General features: G+C 40.5%; 1 protein-coding gene across 7 annotated transcripts in view; it reads left to right on the forward strand.

The window, feature by feature from the left end:
* birc6 (baculoviral IAP repeat containing 6) overlaps positions 1-17,175 on the forward strand; it is a 117,248-nt gene that overhangs the window by 49,751 nt on the left and 50,322 nt on the right. For all 7 annotated transcript variants that reach the window (XM_073869396.1, XM_073869398.1, XM_073869392.1 and 4 more), the window contains exons 54-63: positions 126-350; positions 800-1,685; positions 2,106-2,249; positions 4,090-4,219; positions 5,297-5,428; positions 5,626-5,787; positions 8,097-8,270; positions 11,103-11,299; positions 11,492-11,792; positions 12,401-12,618. In XM_073869396.1, coding sequence (XP_073725497.1) covers positions 126-350; positions 800-1,685; positions 2,106-2,249; positions 4,090-4,219; positions 5,297-5,428; positions 5,626-5,787; positions 8,097-8,270; positions 11,103-11,299; positions 11,492-11,792; positions 12,401-12,618 — 2,569 coding nt within the window. The remainder of the gene's footprint in view (positions 1-125; positions 351-799; positions 1,686-2,105; positions 2,250-4,089; positions 4,220-5,296; positions 5,429-5,625; positions 5,788-8,096; positions 8,271-11,102; positions 11,300-11,491; positions 11,793-12,400; positions 12,619-17,175) is intronic.

Below are 17,175 nucleotides of genomic sequence, written 5' to 3' on the forward strand. Positions count from 1 at the left end.
TCTGTCTGGGATTTTGAACTAAAACTTCACATACGCACTCTGGGAACACCAAAGAGTTATTTTACATTTAAAAAAAAAATCATAATATGACACCTTTAAACTCTGTTGTGTTGTGTGTATTGCAGAATCCAGGCTCTGCTGCAATGGGTGTATGATTCTTCTCGTGTGGCGGCCCTGAAGCAAAGTTCTCCATCGGGATACGCGGGTCCAAGCGCGCCACCCTCACGGGAATACGGTCTGCTTATGCCATCCCCATCACATCTGCACTGCGTGGCCTCCATCTTATGGCACAGTTACGAGCTGCCGGTGGACTATGACCTGCCCGGACTGCTCAACAGAGAGCTGTTCGAGTAAGTCCACATGCTTGCTTTGTAGTCCTGCAGTACCAATGTTCCTCTTTTAGTAAGAGTTTTGGATAAGTGTGTGTTTATGCCTGAGGTTTGTTTTAGTGTTTTTCGTTAAGAGAGGTTGAGAGAACATATTTCGTTCTTTGCCCAGATCTTTGAAATATTTATTTTTGTAGGTATGAATGCCTTGTGTATGAAACAACATCAATTGCCCTCATAGAGCCTAAAGGAGTAGTGTATTTTAGTCATGAAAATGTACTTCTTATTGCTGTTTTTAAGTCTGTATGATCCTTATTCTTTGAAACACAAAATAGGACGGAAACACAAAAAAGGTGTCTGCAAAAGCAGGAAAGTTGTATGGTCGTCTTTTAATGATGCTTTAAGTGGTTCTTTTTAGTTTTATTTTAGAGTTATTTGAGTACACAGATCAATTTCTTCTTTGTCTCATGCAGGTTGTTGTACAACTGGTCCATGTCTTTGCCCTCCAACGTGGTTTTAAAGAAGGCTGTGGACAGTTTGCTGTGTTCCATGTGCCACATCCACCCCAGTTACTTTTCTCTGCTCATGTCCTGGATGGGAATTGTGGCGGCACCTGCAGCCCAAACAAACGCGCAGCGGCGCATGGCCATGACTGACGACGGCAAGAAGCAGCACGATTTAAACAGCGCAGCCTCTCTCACAGACGACTCCAAAAATGCCCGTACTCCCATTACCGTGCCCATCACCCTCTCAGAGTGCCAGCTAGTGACTTTGGCAGTCGCGTCCCAGTCGCCCAGTGCCATTCAGCAGCTATTAGACTCCGGTCTGCCTTCTCTGCTCGTTCGAAGCTTAGCCGACCTTTGCTGCAACCTGCTGGTCAATGCCGACCTTCCCTTGCCTTCAGGATTCTTAGCCCAGGCCGAGAGACGCCCACATGGGCACAACCAACCCCTGTCATCATCTTCATCTTCAAACAGGCCACCTTTGTCTCCTGAGCTGGCGGCACCCGTGTTGCGATTTCTTACGGAAGTAGGAAACAGTCACACCATGAAGGACTGGCTGGGTGGGCCGGAGGTGAACCCGCTCTGGACCGCACTGTTGTTTCTCCTCTGCCATTCCAGTTCCAGCGGGGCTTCTAACACCAGTGTACACACCAACAGCATAAATGCTGGACATGGGGCATCAGCTAGCACCTCACACAGCAGTGTCCCATCTCATGCCTCTGGGTACTCTTTGGCGTCAACGAGTCGCAGCAGTGGACTGACCACCCAGCAAAGGACCGCCATCGAGAACGCCACTGTGGCGTTCTTCCTACAGTGCATCTCCTGCCATCCCAACAACCAGAGGCTTATGGCACAGGTGTGGTTGGGCTACTTTTGTTTGACTTGTAATTTGTAGAAAAATCAAGGCCAACTAATTTACATACTACATTATTTTATGTATTATTATTATTACATATTCATTTTGATATTTGGAGCATCAAAGTTTGATTCAGTCCTTAAGTCAAGATTAGTTAATATTAAATATACCAAGGTTATATTTTCACAGAATGTTCTTTACATTATGAAGAAAACAGTAAATTATAAATTAATGACGTAAGCTGGGTTTTCAAAGACCAGGATCACAAAAATGCTAATATTGGCCAATGGTCATCAATTTATTTGAATGACATAAATAGTTATTAAATAAAAAATGAAAACGATAAAGATCAAATATTAATATATAAAAAACTAATTAAGTTCACTTTGGACTGAGATTTTATTTTTCTTGTTTGGAAAGGTTCTTTGTGAGCTGTTTCAGTCCGCCCCTCAGCGAGGGAACGTTCCGGTCTCAGGGAACATCTCTGGATTTATACGCCGTCTCTTCCTACAACTCATGCTCGAGGACGAGAAAGTGACCGTCTTCCTCCAGTCTCCCTGCCCGGTATGGACACATGCTTTAAAAATCCTCCGTTAAGTTTATATAGAAGTTATTTTGCTTGGTTAGTCTGTTAAATCATTTATGGCGGCTGCTGTAAAGCCCAGAAAAGCCTCTTACTTACAGGGAAAATGACCCTGACCTTTACATCATGTCGAAGGGATTAAATCCTCCACTGCTTCAGAGCAGATTCATACTGCTATTGCTCTATAACACCACTTGGGGGCAGATTTAACCTTATATTTATGTCTGTCACCCTGGAACAAACGCAGTTTGATTCTTCTCTAAATTTGAGCTCTATTTAAACGTTAATGTTGTTTAAGGTAATGTTTTTCTTCCCGTTTGAAAAACACTATCATTACTTATGTGATTTTGTTTACAGAAAGCATGTTTCCCTGTTTATGTTTAAAATAGTCTAAATATACCCATAGGACATACCCACCTTATTCCTTAGATGACACGGGGAGTTATGGCTCTCCTCAGCCTGCCAAACCGGAACAAGGCCAAATCGTGAAGCCGTAAGCCGTCTTTTTTTAGCACTGCGAGTCATTCAGCAGGTCATTTTTTCACTAAATTACAGAGGGACAGTGTGTTTCAACTCCGATTAATCATTGGGCTTTTACGGAGAGACCGGACAGAGGAGCTCTTAAAATTTAATGTTTACAATTAGATCCAGTTCGAGCTCCGTGCGCTCGGATGTGTCCTCTCAAAGACACAGCCTTCATTTTCTCTCCTCGAACACACCTTCAGCTCCACCTTCAAGTGGATGAGATGTCTGGTGTCTGGACCGCCCATTTTAACAACATGGGGCGGGATTCTTAGGGGATGCACATTAGGAAATGTTTTTAACACATTGAGTTATATTGATTCACTTGTTTGTTTGTTTGTAAACAGCAACAGGACTTTAAAATGACACTGAAAGTAAATTCTTCTTGTCAAGTTAGTTTTTTGCTCTATAGTGCTGTTTTTGTGCTTGAAAGACCACTATGATTGTTTTAGGGCTGTCACGATGATTAAATAATCGTGTCATCGTGATTGTTTGACCTCATCGCGATAATTTCAGATCACTGCAATGATTGCACATCTCTCTAAAAAACACAAGGGGGAGCTGCAGCACCTGTATAAACGAGACAGTATCAGATTACTTTTAAATATTTGTTATGTGTGTTAATATTTACTGGCGGGTAAACCTTGCAAAATATTTAATTTAAATAAAAAATATGCTCATTTTCCAGCTCCACTACCGTTTTGGAATCCATTCAGCTGATCTCCGGGTCTGGCGGTACCACTTTTAGCATAGCTTAGCATAATGCATTGAATCTGATTAGACCATTAGCATTGCACTAAAAAAATAACTAAAGAATATAGATATTTTTCTAATTTAAAACTTGACTCTTCTGTAGTTACATCGTGTACTAAGACAGACGAAAAATAAAAAGTTGTGCTTTTTTAGGCCGATATGATTAGGAACTATACTCTCATTCCGGCGTAATAATCAAGGACTTTGCTGTCGTAACATGGCTGCAGGAGGCACAATGATATTACGCAGCAGCCGAAAATAGTCCCCTGCTATTGAAAGTTACCAAGGGGACTACGTAATATCATTACTAATCAGATTCAATGGATTATGCTAAGCTATGCTAAAAGTGGTACTGCCAGACCCGGAGATCAGCTGAATGGATTCCAAAACGGAAAAAATCTAATGTTTACTCTAGGGGAGCTGGAAAATTAGCTTATTTAAAAAAAAAAGTGGAGTGTCCCTTTAACATTAGTGGACCGATAAATGGATGCATGCTTACGGTGACATGACCTTAACTTTATGTCTGCTTTTCTCTTTTGACTGCAGCTGTATAAAGGGCGGATTAACGCCACCAGTCACGTGATCCAACACCCCATGTACGGATCGGGGCACAAATTCCGCAAACTGCACCTGCCCATCTCCACCACGCTGTCTGAAGTACTGGATCGCGTCTCAGGTATGAAGGCATTGAGACAATATATAGTTACTTGTGTTTACACAAAGCTAATTATAAATTCCACAATATTTTGTTAAAAAATAAGAATTGTCAGTTTTGATTTCATGGGGACTTTAACATTTATCTTATTATAAAAATTTAAAATTTGAGCTTTCAGGTACAGTTTTGCCAGTTTTACTTTATTTTACTTCAGTCCACGTAAATGAAATAACTCTGTTACTTTAATGGTTCACACAGAAATGGTGCTAGGGAGGAAAGTTACGGATTACAGCTCGAAAGTATTAAAGGAAATCAATATTTATACTCAAAAATTCTCTTACCTCTTCCTCCATCTTGGATTTATTTCATTTTACAGAGCTTAGCGCAATTCATTCCAGGTTTGCTTTCTCTCCAGAGAGGATACATGCATTGCTGCAGAATTTGTCTTAAACGATTGGTGGCGGCGTCATTAAGTTTCCTACTTTATGTGACAGCCTTTAAGTCAGGAGTGGGCTTAAAATGCTGCCTACGTAAACAATTCGCTACATTTTACAACAGAGCCACAGTCTACAGGAATCATACCCTCTATGCTCTCGCTATTCACTATTTAGCCTGGAAACGCTTTTACACGCACACATGGGGGTCTTTAAGATTCATCAAAATGTAGCTTTTGCGGCAGCCTCTTAAGGTCTGGTGCACAAAGCATATAGGGCTTAAACAGCTGTGTGGTATAGCCTGCGTGTGTGCATGTATGCATGATGAATGGCTTGTCTCTTGAGACCTTGAATGTGGCAGATATAGTCTTCAGTCGATGTAGACATGCAGTGCGTGTGTAAGGTGTCCGACACAGAGTTGTTCTCATGCTAACGTCGCACTTCCACTGATGGACGACCCACACAGGACACGCACCACTTCTTAGTGTTATGGAGGGTGTAGCTTATTATATTTTTAACATCAATAATTCAGATGATCAGATAAGCTGACATGCACATCGATGGATATCTGTCTCTAAGGAGCAATGCATTTTTTATGCCCACAGCCCAACACACACGCACTATAAAATAGCATTTTAAAAATCCTGAAATTTTAACTCTTCAGATACACCAAGCATCACAGCCAAACTGATCAATGAACAGAAGGAGGATAAAGAGAAGAAAAACCACGAGGAAAAGGAAAAGATGAAGGCTGATAATGGTTTTCAGGATAACTACAGTGTCGTTGTTGCCTCAGGTACTGTTTAACTCCTCCTGCTCACCGCATATATGTTACTCTTTCACTTTATTGTTTACATTTTGTTCTGATTTATTTGCTTTAAATGAGGAACTCGAATGTCATTCAAAACACCTTAGCAACCCCATAGCAACATACCAAAGAACACTCACAGCACATGCTTTTAATTATTACTAACCAAATACTTTTTGTCTCAGGTCTCAAGTCTCAGTCAAAAAGGGCCTTGTCCACCCCTCCGCGTCCCCCGTCTCGACGAGGGCGTGTCCTCAGCGACAAGCTGGCAGCTTCCTCGGGAGTCGATCCATCTGCCAAAACCATCAGCGTGCCTGTCTTCCACCTCTGTCACAAACTACTGCCGGGTACAAACACAGTCTAGCTCTATCACTCTGTTGCATTCTGTCCACTCCTCTCGGTCAATCCGTACCCTCTATGTTCTCATCTCTCATCCCACGCACCTCCAATACAGATTTGGATGCGTGCAGAGGTCACATCAATGTCTGTCCCCGTCCGGCTGCCAGTTCGCCTTACTGCATTTATTTAGAGATGCACAGTCTAATGAATATCAATTACTAATTCCTCTCTTGTCTTCTTTCTGTCTGTCAGTATTTCTGTATGTTCTTCCTTCCTTCATTTTCTTTCCTTCTTTTATCGATGTTTTTCTACACTTCTTTCTTTCTATATTGGGTTTTTCTTTAATCTATGTCCTTTCTTTCTTTCTTTCTTTCTTTCTTTCTTTCTTTCTTTCTTTCTTTCTTTCTTTCTTTCTTTCTTTCTTTCTTTCTTTCTTTCTTTCTTTCTTTCTTTCCTTGCTTCCTTCCTTCCTTCCTTCCTTCCTTCCTTCCTTCCTTCCTTCCTTTACATTTTTCCCCTTTTTTCTATACTCTTTTCTTTATTGTGCTTTTCTTTTATTTGTGTCTTTTCTTTCTTTATTTTATCAGTGTCTGCCTTCCTTCTTTCTTTTTTTCCTCCCTTTTTTCTTTTATCTCAATCTTTCTTCCTTTTTACCTTCTTTTTTATTCTTTCTTTTATTTTATTTTCTTTCTTTCTTTCTTCTTTCATTTGATTCTTTCTTTCTTTCTTTACTTCTTTTTTTTATCAGTGTCTGCCTTCCCTTTTCCTTTCTTTCTTTCCTTCCTTGCTTCCTTCTTTCTTTTATCTAAGTCTTTCTTCCATTTTTCCTTTCTTTCTTTTATATTCTTTCTTTCTTTTTTATCTGTATTCTTTCTTTATTTTTTATTTTATTTGTGTCTTTTTTCTTTACTACTTTCTTTATTTTTTCTTTCATTCATGTTTTTTTGTGTCTTTTTTCTTTCTTTTTTCTTTCTTTCTTTATTCTTTCTTTTTTCTGTGTCCTTTCTTTCTTTCCTTCTTTCTTTTTTCTTTCTTTCTTTTATCTGTTTCATTCTATATTTCCTTCTTTCTTTCTAAATTTCTTTTGTTTATCTATGTCTTTCTTTCCTTCTTTCTTTTTTCTTTCTTTCTTTTATCTGTTTCATTCTATATTTCCTTCTTTCTTTCTTAATTTCTTTTGTTTATCTGTGTCTTTCTATCTTTTTTCTTCTTTATTTCTTTCATTCATTTCTTTCCTGTGTTTTTTTGTGTGTTTTTTTGTGTATTTTTTATCTGTATCTTTTTCTTTCTGTCCTTTTTTCTTTCTTTCTTTTTTCTTCCATTTGTGTCCTTTCTTTCTTTCTTTCTTTCTTTCCTTCCTTGCTTCCTTCCTTCTTTCTTTTATCCGAGTCTTTCTTTTTTCTTTCATTTGTGTCTTTCTTTCTTTCTTTTTTCTTCCATGTATGTCTTTCTTTCCTTCCTTGCTTCTTTCTTTTATCTGAGTCTTTCTTTCTTTTTTCTTTAATTTGTCTTTCTTTTATTTGTGTCTTTCTTTCTTTCTTTCTTTCTTTCTTCCTTTTTTCTTTTGTTATTTATTTTATCTGTGTCCTTTCTTTCTTTCTTTCTTTCTTTCTTTCTTTCTTTCTTTCTTTCTTTCTTCATTTCTTTTGTTCATCTGTGTCTTTCTTTCTTTTATCTGTGTCTTTCTATCTTTTTTCTCTCTTTCTTTCCTTCATTTCTTTTGTGTCTTTTTATGTATTTCTTTTTTTTTATCTGTATCTTTTTCTTTCTTTCTGTCTTTCTTTTTTCTTCCATTTGTGTCTTTCTTTCTTTCTTTTTTTTCTGTTAACAGTGTCTGCCTTCCTTCTTTCTTTCCTTCATTCCTTCCTTTCTTCCTTCCTTTCTTCCTTATTTTATCTGCGTCTTTCTTCCTTCATTTATTTTTTCCTTTCTTTTTCTTTCTTGTTTTTTTCTTTCTTCTTTCATTTGTCCATTTATTTTTTCCTTTCTTTTTCTTTCTTGTTTTTTATGTTTATCTGTGTCTTTCTTACTTTTATCCGTCTTTCTATCTTTTTTCTTTCTTTCTTTCTAGTCTTTATGTATTTCTTTCTTTTTTATGTCTCGCTTCTTTCCTTCCTTGTTTCTTTCTATTCATATCTTTGTATTTCATTTGTATTTTTTTTTCTTTCCTATCAGTTCACATTTGTTTTTCTTTTCTCATAATTAAATCCACCTTTTTTATGTATTAAATACGCATGTAAAATGATGACTAATGTGCAGTCAGACGTTCCAGCACAACTCCTGAACTCTGACCACACTTGAAACTGTTTCCTTTCAGGTCAGCCATTGCCACCAGAGATGACCTTGGCCCAGTTGCTGACGCTACTGTACGAGCGTAAACTTCCTCAGGGATACCGCTCAATTGACCTTACAGTTAAATTGGGATCAAAGGTCATTTCAGACCCTGGCCTCTCCAAGACCGATTCCTTCAAAAGACTGCGTACAGAGAAAGGTACTAGCACTATCATACATAGAGTGGGTTTCACAGAACAATAAACTTTATTTCTTATTATCTTTCAAACTTGATCCTGGAGGGCCACTAACCTGCAGAATTCAGCTCCAACTTACCTCAACACACCTGTCAGATGTTTCTAGTATGCCTATTAGGAGCTTGATTAAAAGTTTAGGTGTGTTTAATTGGGTAGGAGCTAAACTCTGGCCCTCCAGGAGCAGGATTGGACATCCCTGCTAAAATGAGTTTTTTAAAAATCTGTGTTTGAATAGGGATTTAGTAATGGTACACAGCTGTAGACCTTTAATACGTTCCTACCCAAAACTCTTCAGCAGTTTTTAGCTCTCCTCCCCCACATCTGTCAGCCCAGGGAAGAATAACCTGATTGGCCGTGCGTTTCTGTGCTTGCGTGTGCCTACACACATTTCCCTCTGAGTGTCCTGCATCGTCAGATGTCAAATGACTTGGCTTTGCTCTGTCAGTGATGTGTTCATGTTTCCTGTAGGGAACGTGGGTAAAAAAAAGCCGCCACCGTACTGACACTTGACAGCCCCCTTCCAACCACCCCCTCCTTTCCGGACAGCCAATACTCGGATTGATTCTGCCCTGTCGGAACGAGCAAATGTTGAGTTTGTGTGTTCATGCACACTTTACACACAGTTTCTAAAAAACCTGATGGCGTCAGCTCAGGTGAATCTGCTTACCCAGCACAGTCCTGGATAGTGTGACACCAGTGTCCTAAACAGTGTCCTGACCTGGCAGATGTCAAGCGATTCAGATATTTAGAAAGGTAGAAGTTGTATTTCAAATTGAGGATGAGTATTTTCCTTTCAACATAACTTGACACTGGAGAACTGATGCGTCGTGCCTGTCAGTGAGTGATATGGGAGCCCTCAAACTTTTAAACTCTGGGTACAAAGCTTTAATGCTGTCGGTTTATTTTCTACTCAGGACAGAAGCTTTCGTTTTTTTGTTATTTCCTGATCGGACTGAGTTTGTTTGGCTCAGTAAGGAGTCTTGCATCAGCCCGTGTTTGATGGCTCCTGTAGAGTTCGAATTTTTCAGTTTACTGATGGATCAACCCCGACCCCCTCCGGCAAATTGGTTGCCTTAGCCGTGTCAAATCACTATTGCCTTACCCTGAGAAATTTCTTCTTTCCGCGCTCTCTAAATCCCGCACCCATCTGTCAAGAAGCTGAAGGGATGCACGCTACCTTAGGGAGAATTCTCTCTGGAATCTGTTCATCTGTCTGTTGAGGACGAGTATGGAGACGGGCCAACCACAGGTGGCGAACTTCTTGCTTATTACAGAGATGTGATCCGACTGTTTGTTTCTGGGTGTAGTCTCCAGAAGAGTTGTAAGAACCTCAGGTGCTACAAAAATAAGATCAATAAAGCCCTACAGATCTCAACAAAACTCTGCCTTATTTGGTCATATCCGGTTACTAGTTAGTTTCACATTGTAGTATGAATTAAAGCTTTTTTGTTCATCTCTGTGGTGAGAGTTTTGGCTGTCTAGTTTTACACTTGTTTTCTGTATCCTTGCATCTCAACATCAGTCACCGGAAGATCTTGGATCTTATCCCTAAAGCTCAGTCTCTGATGCAAAACCAAACACTGAACTGAAATAACAACAGTTGTTTAAAAAAACAAAAGAATACATTTCACCCCAGAGCTCAAATTCTGTGTCTGCAAACACTTATTCTTTCTCGGTTTCAAACATTTCTCTCTGTCTTGTTGAGTTTAAACAGTGCTGAGCAGTAGGATTGTATTTTGGGAAACTGTTGGCTGAAAATGTCTTGCACTGCGTCATGATTAAATACATTGTGAGGCATCAGAATGATCTTAAATGGGTCTCGCCTACAGTGCAATCTTATTGGTCCAAAATCCCTCTCTGCATAACTTGATTTAAGAACCAAAAGGAAAAGAAACTATTTTTTTCTGGGTTATAAGGCCTTTTACTGTATAAGACGCTGCTGTACTTTGCTTCATTGGCTTTGTTTTCTTTAAAGAGCACCTGTGTTCCGATTCACATTTTTAAATTTCATTTGGTGTGTAAGTGTGTATTAGTACATGTTAACGATATGCAAAAGGTACATTCCCAAAGTAAACGATGACGCAAGGTATCGACTCCAACGTAAACCTCTTTTCTTGGACTACAACAAACACACGGATTGTAGGCAAGAGTTTACTTCCTGGGATTGGTGATGTAGACAAGACTGACATTATCCTAATTCCTCCTGCTTTTGACTCAGCCTGTAAGTTAACTCCTGTTAGCATTGCATTGTGCACGAATCTTTCAAACATGGTAAAAAGCGTCACATTTCCGGTTGACGTCTGAGGTCTTCAGGCAAATCACAACATACAGATTAGCTGACCAATCAGTTTTTCAAATGCGTGAAATGTAGAGCTACAAAAATGTGGAAAATGTGTTTTTTAACCATAAACCACACAAACACATTGTATTATACCAAATACACAAAATAACGTTTTTAGCAATGAAATAGGTGTTCTTTAAATAATTCGATATTTTGCTTTTCATCAGTTATTTTAGTAGGTGTTTATCAATGCTGTTTCATTACTGATTACGTTCACACATTTAGCAGCCAATGTTCTCTGTGGAAAAAAAACTTGATTTACGAGAAAAATCTGATTTACGAGAACAGATATGAGCCATTGTACATCACTGCCCAGTTGGTCATTGTGTTTTATGATGTGAACAATTGAGAACATTTAATTTACAGCTGGGAATTGTAAGACTTTACTGTCTGCCGATTGAATGACGTGCCCCTCCTTTCTGGGATTAATTTCTCTTCCGTTTACTTCCTGTAGATCACTGCGAGATGCTGAGCGGGTGTCCGGACGATGAACTGATGGCCCCGGGTGAGGAGGGTTTGGATTCAGCAGTAGACGACAGCTTGCTGGAGACCAGTCCGATTCAGTCGCCCCTGCAGGTGTTTGCAGGGATGGGCGGCTTGGCGCTGATCGCAGAGAGACTCCCTATGTTGTATCCTGATGTCATCCAGCAGGTCAGTATAGCCTTTAAAAATACACACAAAAGGTCTCCAGTACTCTTTACTACAAGCGTGTGCTCTTTCTTAAATTGTATTGTACAACAACACAAGCATTCTGCCTAATAAGCTTCGTCCTGTGACCGCAAACTCATCATTTCTGCTGTTTGCACGTACATTGAGCCCGTTTGTCCGGATCGTTCTGTGCAGGTCAGCGCCCCTGTGGTGCCGTCCACTACCCAGGAGAAGCCCAAGGACAGCGATCAGTTCGAGTGGGTCACCATCGAACAGTCCGGGGAGCTGGTTTACGAGGCACCCGAGACCATTGCGGCCGAGCCCCCACCCATCAAATCGTCTGTTCAGACCATGTCGCCCATCCCCGCACATTCACTGGCAGCATTCGGCTTGTTCCTGCGATTGCCAGGGTACGCTGAGGTTCTACTAAAGGAAAGGAAACATGCGCAGTGTCTGCTCAGACTGGTCTTGGGCGTCACGGATGATGGCGAGGGAAGTAAGTAAACCAAAAATTGTGTGTCCTATTAAATGCAAATGAGCTGATCTTTGCACTAAATGGCAGTGCTGTGGTTGGATAGTGCTGATAAAGTGGCAATATTATCCCCTTATGACATCACAATTGGGAGCCAAATGTCAATTACCTATTTTTTCACATGCTTGCAGAGAATGATTTACCAAAACTAAGTTGCTGGGTTGTTCTTTTACCCATTTTCTAGATTGATAGAAGCACTGTGGACCCAATTATAGCACTTAAACATGGAAAAAGTCAGATTTTCATGATATGCCCCCTTTAAGAAACAGCTGAGCATCAAACTTCTCCAATAGCCGCTATGTATATGCATCTCCCATACGGGAAGCATTGATTTGGTAACTGCTTGGTTAGTTCATTGACTATATTGAGCCTGGATTTGCTCGCTAGTTTGTTGGAGTCCGAATGCTTGAGCTATTGGTAGATTGGTTAAGTAAGTTCCCATGTAGACTATCTTCACATGTAGTCTACATCAGATTGTCCAAAATATAACCAATTTTGTTACTCTGGGATGCTTTCCAGTATTCTACATGTGTAATTTTTCCCGTTTTCTCCATCTCTCTCTTTTCCTCAAGGTCATATCCTACAGTCTCCCTCGGCTAATGTTTTACCCACGTTGCCTTTCCATGTCCTCCGGTCCTTGTTCAGTTCGACTCCGCTCACCACGGATGACGGGCTGTTGTTGAGACGTATGGCTCTTGAGATCGGTGCCATCCACCTCATCCTGGCTTGCCTGTCTGCCCTCAGCCACCACGCTCCCAGAGTCCCCAGCGGGAGCGCCAACTCAAGCGAGGTCAGAGAACACTCATAAAATTCCTGTACATATTATCTATCACTGGATCTATGATTAAATTTAAACTTTGTTAGATGAGCCAAAGCAATGACCCATGCCTTTCCCGAAGTAGTCATCATTACAAAACAATGCATTAAAATGCATTAATTTACTACGTAAACTCGTATAGTTTCCTACGAACTGAATGCCACATGAGCAAAGATGGCAAAATTAAAGCAACACTATGTAGTTTTTTTACCTTTAAATAATGTCTCTAAAATTCTTTCAGTGATAGAGCAACTGGACAAATTGTACTGTTGCTGCAACCTGAGCAGTCTCCTAGCTGCTACAAGCACACTCTGAAAGTGGCGGTGGAGGGTAGGAAACACAGAGCCACCCCTCCCCCTGCCCGCAGAAGAGTGTCTGATACCAGGCACTGTTGCGGTTTTCAACCACATGGGGGAGCTGTAAGTCATTTTTACATGGAAACTACTGTTGCTTTAAAATAGTGGACTCTAGGAGGTCATGGTGCCAGCCAAGCAACTGCCATTGAGATTAATGGGGATGCTAATAGATAGCTGTCTCCAGATTATAGACCTCTTAGATTCAGTTGGTTTGTAAGCAATTGTGCCGAGAGGAAAAACACTTGTAAATACCTTAATGGTGATGTTTTCCTGTCTCATTGTTTGGTGCGTTGTTTTATTAATGGCTGTGGTAGGTGCTCTTTACAGAGTGCTGAAAGACTGTTTATTCAAAACCTTTAACTTAATGAGGATGGGCGGGTGGTTTGGTGTAAAGGGAACAAGCACTCATCCAGGTGTTGTTCTACATTATGGGGGAAGATGTCGCAGAGGTGGACGTCTCTTTTATTCATTACACAGTTGCGGGGAGGTTCTTTTTGCTGAAATGAAGGTCTGTTCATGAAGGACAATCGACGCATAATGGTAATGAGAAAGTAATGGAAAAAATACTATCATCAGACCCCAATACCAGAGCGAATGACTTTTATAAAAATCAATATTCAGCAAGTCGACCCTTATAGACTGGTTTCATTATTAAAATCTTTTTTTTATTCAGCGTTTAGGAAGAAATGTATAAAGGGTGCTCTGTGCATGGTTATGTATATGTGTGGATTCTGTTGGGTTTCAAATTGGGATTGAACGTTGGCCAGTGGCTTGTCTGGGCCATAATGAGCGTCCTTGGGGCGGCAAAAGTATTGGCAGAGCAAATATTAAACCTGTTCCCTCAGCCATAGAAGAGAACTGCAGTCAACAAACATTTATTCTACTTTCTCTCTTTGCCTTTACAATTTTTTTTTACAATTCTCATCTGTCTTTTTCTTCTTGGCTGTATTGTTGCATTGCATTTATAAAAAACGAATTATACCCCATTCACACAGCACTTTGGTCACAGAAAAATTCTGTAAAAATGGCAGAGAGGCTTCTGTGGGAACACACATACGTCCCATAAATGTTCTGGGATCGCTCTCGTAAAGAAGACCTAGTAACATTGCTGTAACATTCACGGAAAGCATTCTGTGTAAACAGAAACAATGCCGTAAGGGGCATGGCATAGTGAGGACAGGCATGCCATTGCAACAAGAAGTTGTGGTTCAGCTCTTTGACACAGGGATTTAAAACGGATCAACATTCATGATGAAAATTGTCGGCAAACTGGACTGAAGCAGAGATAAGGGAGCTCGTCACTATCCGCGCTGAAGCTGAGATCATTCACCAGCATTACAGAATAGCGCGCCACACGCTTCTTTTGATCGTGTCATAAAAAAATGCATGTGTGTGGTTTCTCGAAAGAGAGGAATCACGGATAATTAGCAAACTTAAGACGCTGTGGAAAAACCTACCAAGTGTAGGACTTTAAAAGTGTCACAGGTGTTTTTACGGTAATCTTAATCTTTACCGTATATGTGTAAAAAATACACGCGCAGATTCTGAAAAATCTTTGGCAGTGTGAATAAACCAATAAAGTTTGTGGATCTGGGGGGGGGGGATTTCAAGGTCCTGGGAAGTTTTTGAAAATATACATACATAGATACTATAGAAGCTACAGTTGCCACAACAAAAAAATGTCATAGACGGAGACAACTTAGTAAAAAAAGTTTGTCCATTAAGGGTTTTGCCGGCACAAAATGGCGACTTCCATGTAAGGGGACTCTCAGTGTATGTAGATAAAAATGTCTCATTCTTAGGTTATAAAAACATGACGGTTCATTATCAAAAGGTCTTTATACACCCCTGATAATATAGTTTTGTATATTATTTTGCATTTCTGTCAAGAGATCCTTTAAAAATTACTCACTGCACCTTTTAATGCTTATATCTTCTGTATGCTTATATCAACTTTTTTGCATAGTTGTGTTTGACACATGAAAATGTCTCGGGTTACGTAAGTAACTGTTGTTCCCTGAGAAGGGAATGAGACGCTGCATCTCCCTTGGCATACTTTGTCCCTGTAACGTCATCTTTGGCAATATTTCCTGGCTCCCACGTCATCCTGTCTTTGTCATTAAGCCTCACCATTTGTTGGATTTGATATACACATTCAGACGCACTTACCCCCACATTTAGTCCTTGAATTTGAGGGTATTGGACCTGGAAAGTCTTTGAAAGGTCCTTGAATTTGAAGTTAACTAAGGTGTGGGAACCCTGATTTTCCATGTATTTTCCTTAATTTCTGTGTGAAAAGGGCTTTAGTTTGTCTTTTTTGCAGAATTTAAGGGTGTGAAATGCTGATGCAGAACTGGTGTGGGGTAGATCCCACACCATGAGACCTAATGCATATTAGGGGCTGTTTACACTTGGTATTAAGATGTGTTTTTGTCGATCGGATCATAAGTGGACGAGAGAGACACATTACGTTTACACCTGGTATTTAAATCCGTCTCTTTTGTCCACTTTCGACCGCTTCTGTGCTGAATACTATGAGGGGGTGGTCTGTGAGACGGTGGGCGAGTCTCTGCTGTCATTCAAACCCGAGCGTGAGTAATTATGAGTTTATATGGACGCAAACTAATATTATGTCGGAGTGCACTGCTTGTTTAGCAAGTAAACATGCTGCACAGTGTTTTGTACATGAGTATGTAAGAGCTTTCTTTGAATTTTCAGCACAATTGATAAAATAGGATCGCGCAACTTTCACACGCTTTCAAAACGAAACTACGGAGATCAGCCGCTTAGTTTTATCTATGAAAGGCTAAAAATTGCGCTGTTCACCGAATGTTCACGCCAGAAGTCAAAAAAGACGTAAAACTTGTGTTTAATACCTCAGATTAGATAAATGGGCGGAGAGAAGGCTGTCGCGTGTGGCTGTTCGAACGCATTCAACCACATGTGCGTTCCGCAACTCCAAAACGATCCGATCGAAAGTGGTTTCGACCACCTCTGGATGTGGTTGAAAGTGGTCGAAAGTGGACGAGCTCAAAACGTTTTTTAACACCGTTTACACCTGGCATTAACGTCGTCCACTTGTGATCCAATCGACGAAAACACATGTTAATACCAAGTGTAAACAGCCTCTTAGACTGAATCTGGCCTGCAATGTTTCCCAATCCCATTCCTCATTCTGTCTTTGATGGTGTGGAAGCGAATATGCCCATCACGTTACTCGTTCTAGATCAGGAGTGGGGAACCCTGGGTCCTGGAGGGCCACTGTCTTGCAGAGTTTAGTTCCAACCCTAATCAAACTCAAGTAATCCCGAAGACTTCAATTAGATTTTTCAGGTGTGTTTAATTAGGGTTGAAACTAAACTCTGCAGGAAAGTGGCCCTCCAGGACCAGGGTTCCCAACCCCTGTTCTAGATTATTAGTATTTTGTGTCAATTGCGTGAATGAGTACAGTGTTTCCCCTACCATTATATAAGGGGGGCGCCCCGCCCTCCTTACGGCTCCACCCGCCCCCCTTGAAGGTCAAGTAAATTTGATATGATTTTCTTTGAAGTGCCAGAGAACAATTTGTTATTTTATTAAACAAACTAAACAGCCCTCAAGTAATATGTTATTTATCTTATTTCCATGATGGCATGATTCTGTCAGTGTTTGCGCTTTTACTTACAATTATCCAATTGAGTGCGCACATTTATATTTTACTGTTCGGCTTAATTTACTGCGCATGCTCTCTCTCTGTGCAGCGCGCGCCTCTCTCTATCCCATAACTGGTGACGGTGTTTTGAAAGTCCGCCTCCGTATACTTTATTTTTCTGCGTAAACATCAACAGTCACGGATGTTACTGACAGAGAAGACGACTGATCGAGTTTATCATGACTTTCCCACACACACGCGTGCATTATCTCCCTCTCTCTCATGCTATACATGCCCGCGCCGCGCACGTGTTTTGTAGTAACTCTGTGTAACAGTAACATTGTATGCTGTCATATTTCTGAATTTGCGAATGACGTGAATCGGGCGGCGCAATTGCCGCGAAAACACGCGCTTTTTCCTTTAAACACGTCTTCGCGCAAGTTGAAAATATGCAGCTCAAGCGAAAAAACTCAGAGCAGCTTCAAGAACGCGCACGCAGGATCTTTTGACATTGTAAAGGAGAGAGCGAGAGAGAGAGAGAGA

Source organism: Misgurnus anguillicaudatus, chromosome 7 (genome assembly GCF_027580225.2).
Source record: "Misgurnus anguillicaudatus chromosome 7, ASM2758022v2, whole genome shotgun sequence".
In the NCBI taxonomy this organism is placed as follows: domain Eukaryota; kingdom Metazoa; phylum Chordata; class Actinopteri; order Cypriniformes; family Cobitidae; genus Misgurnus; species Misgurnus anguillicaudatus.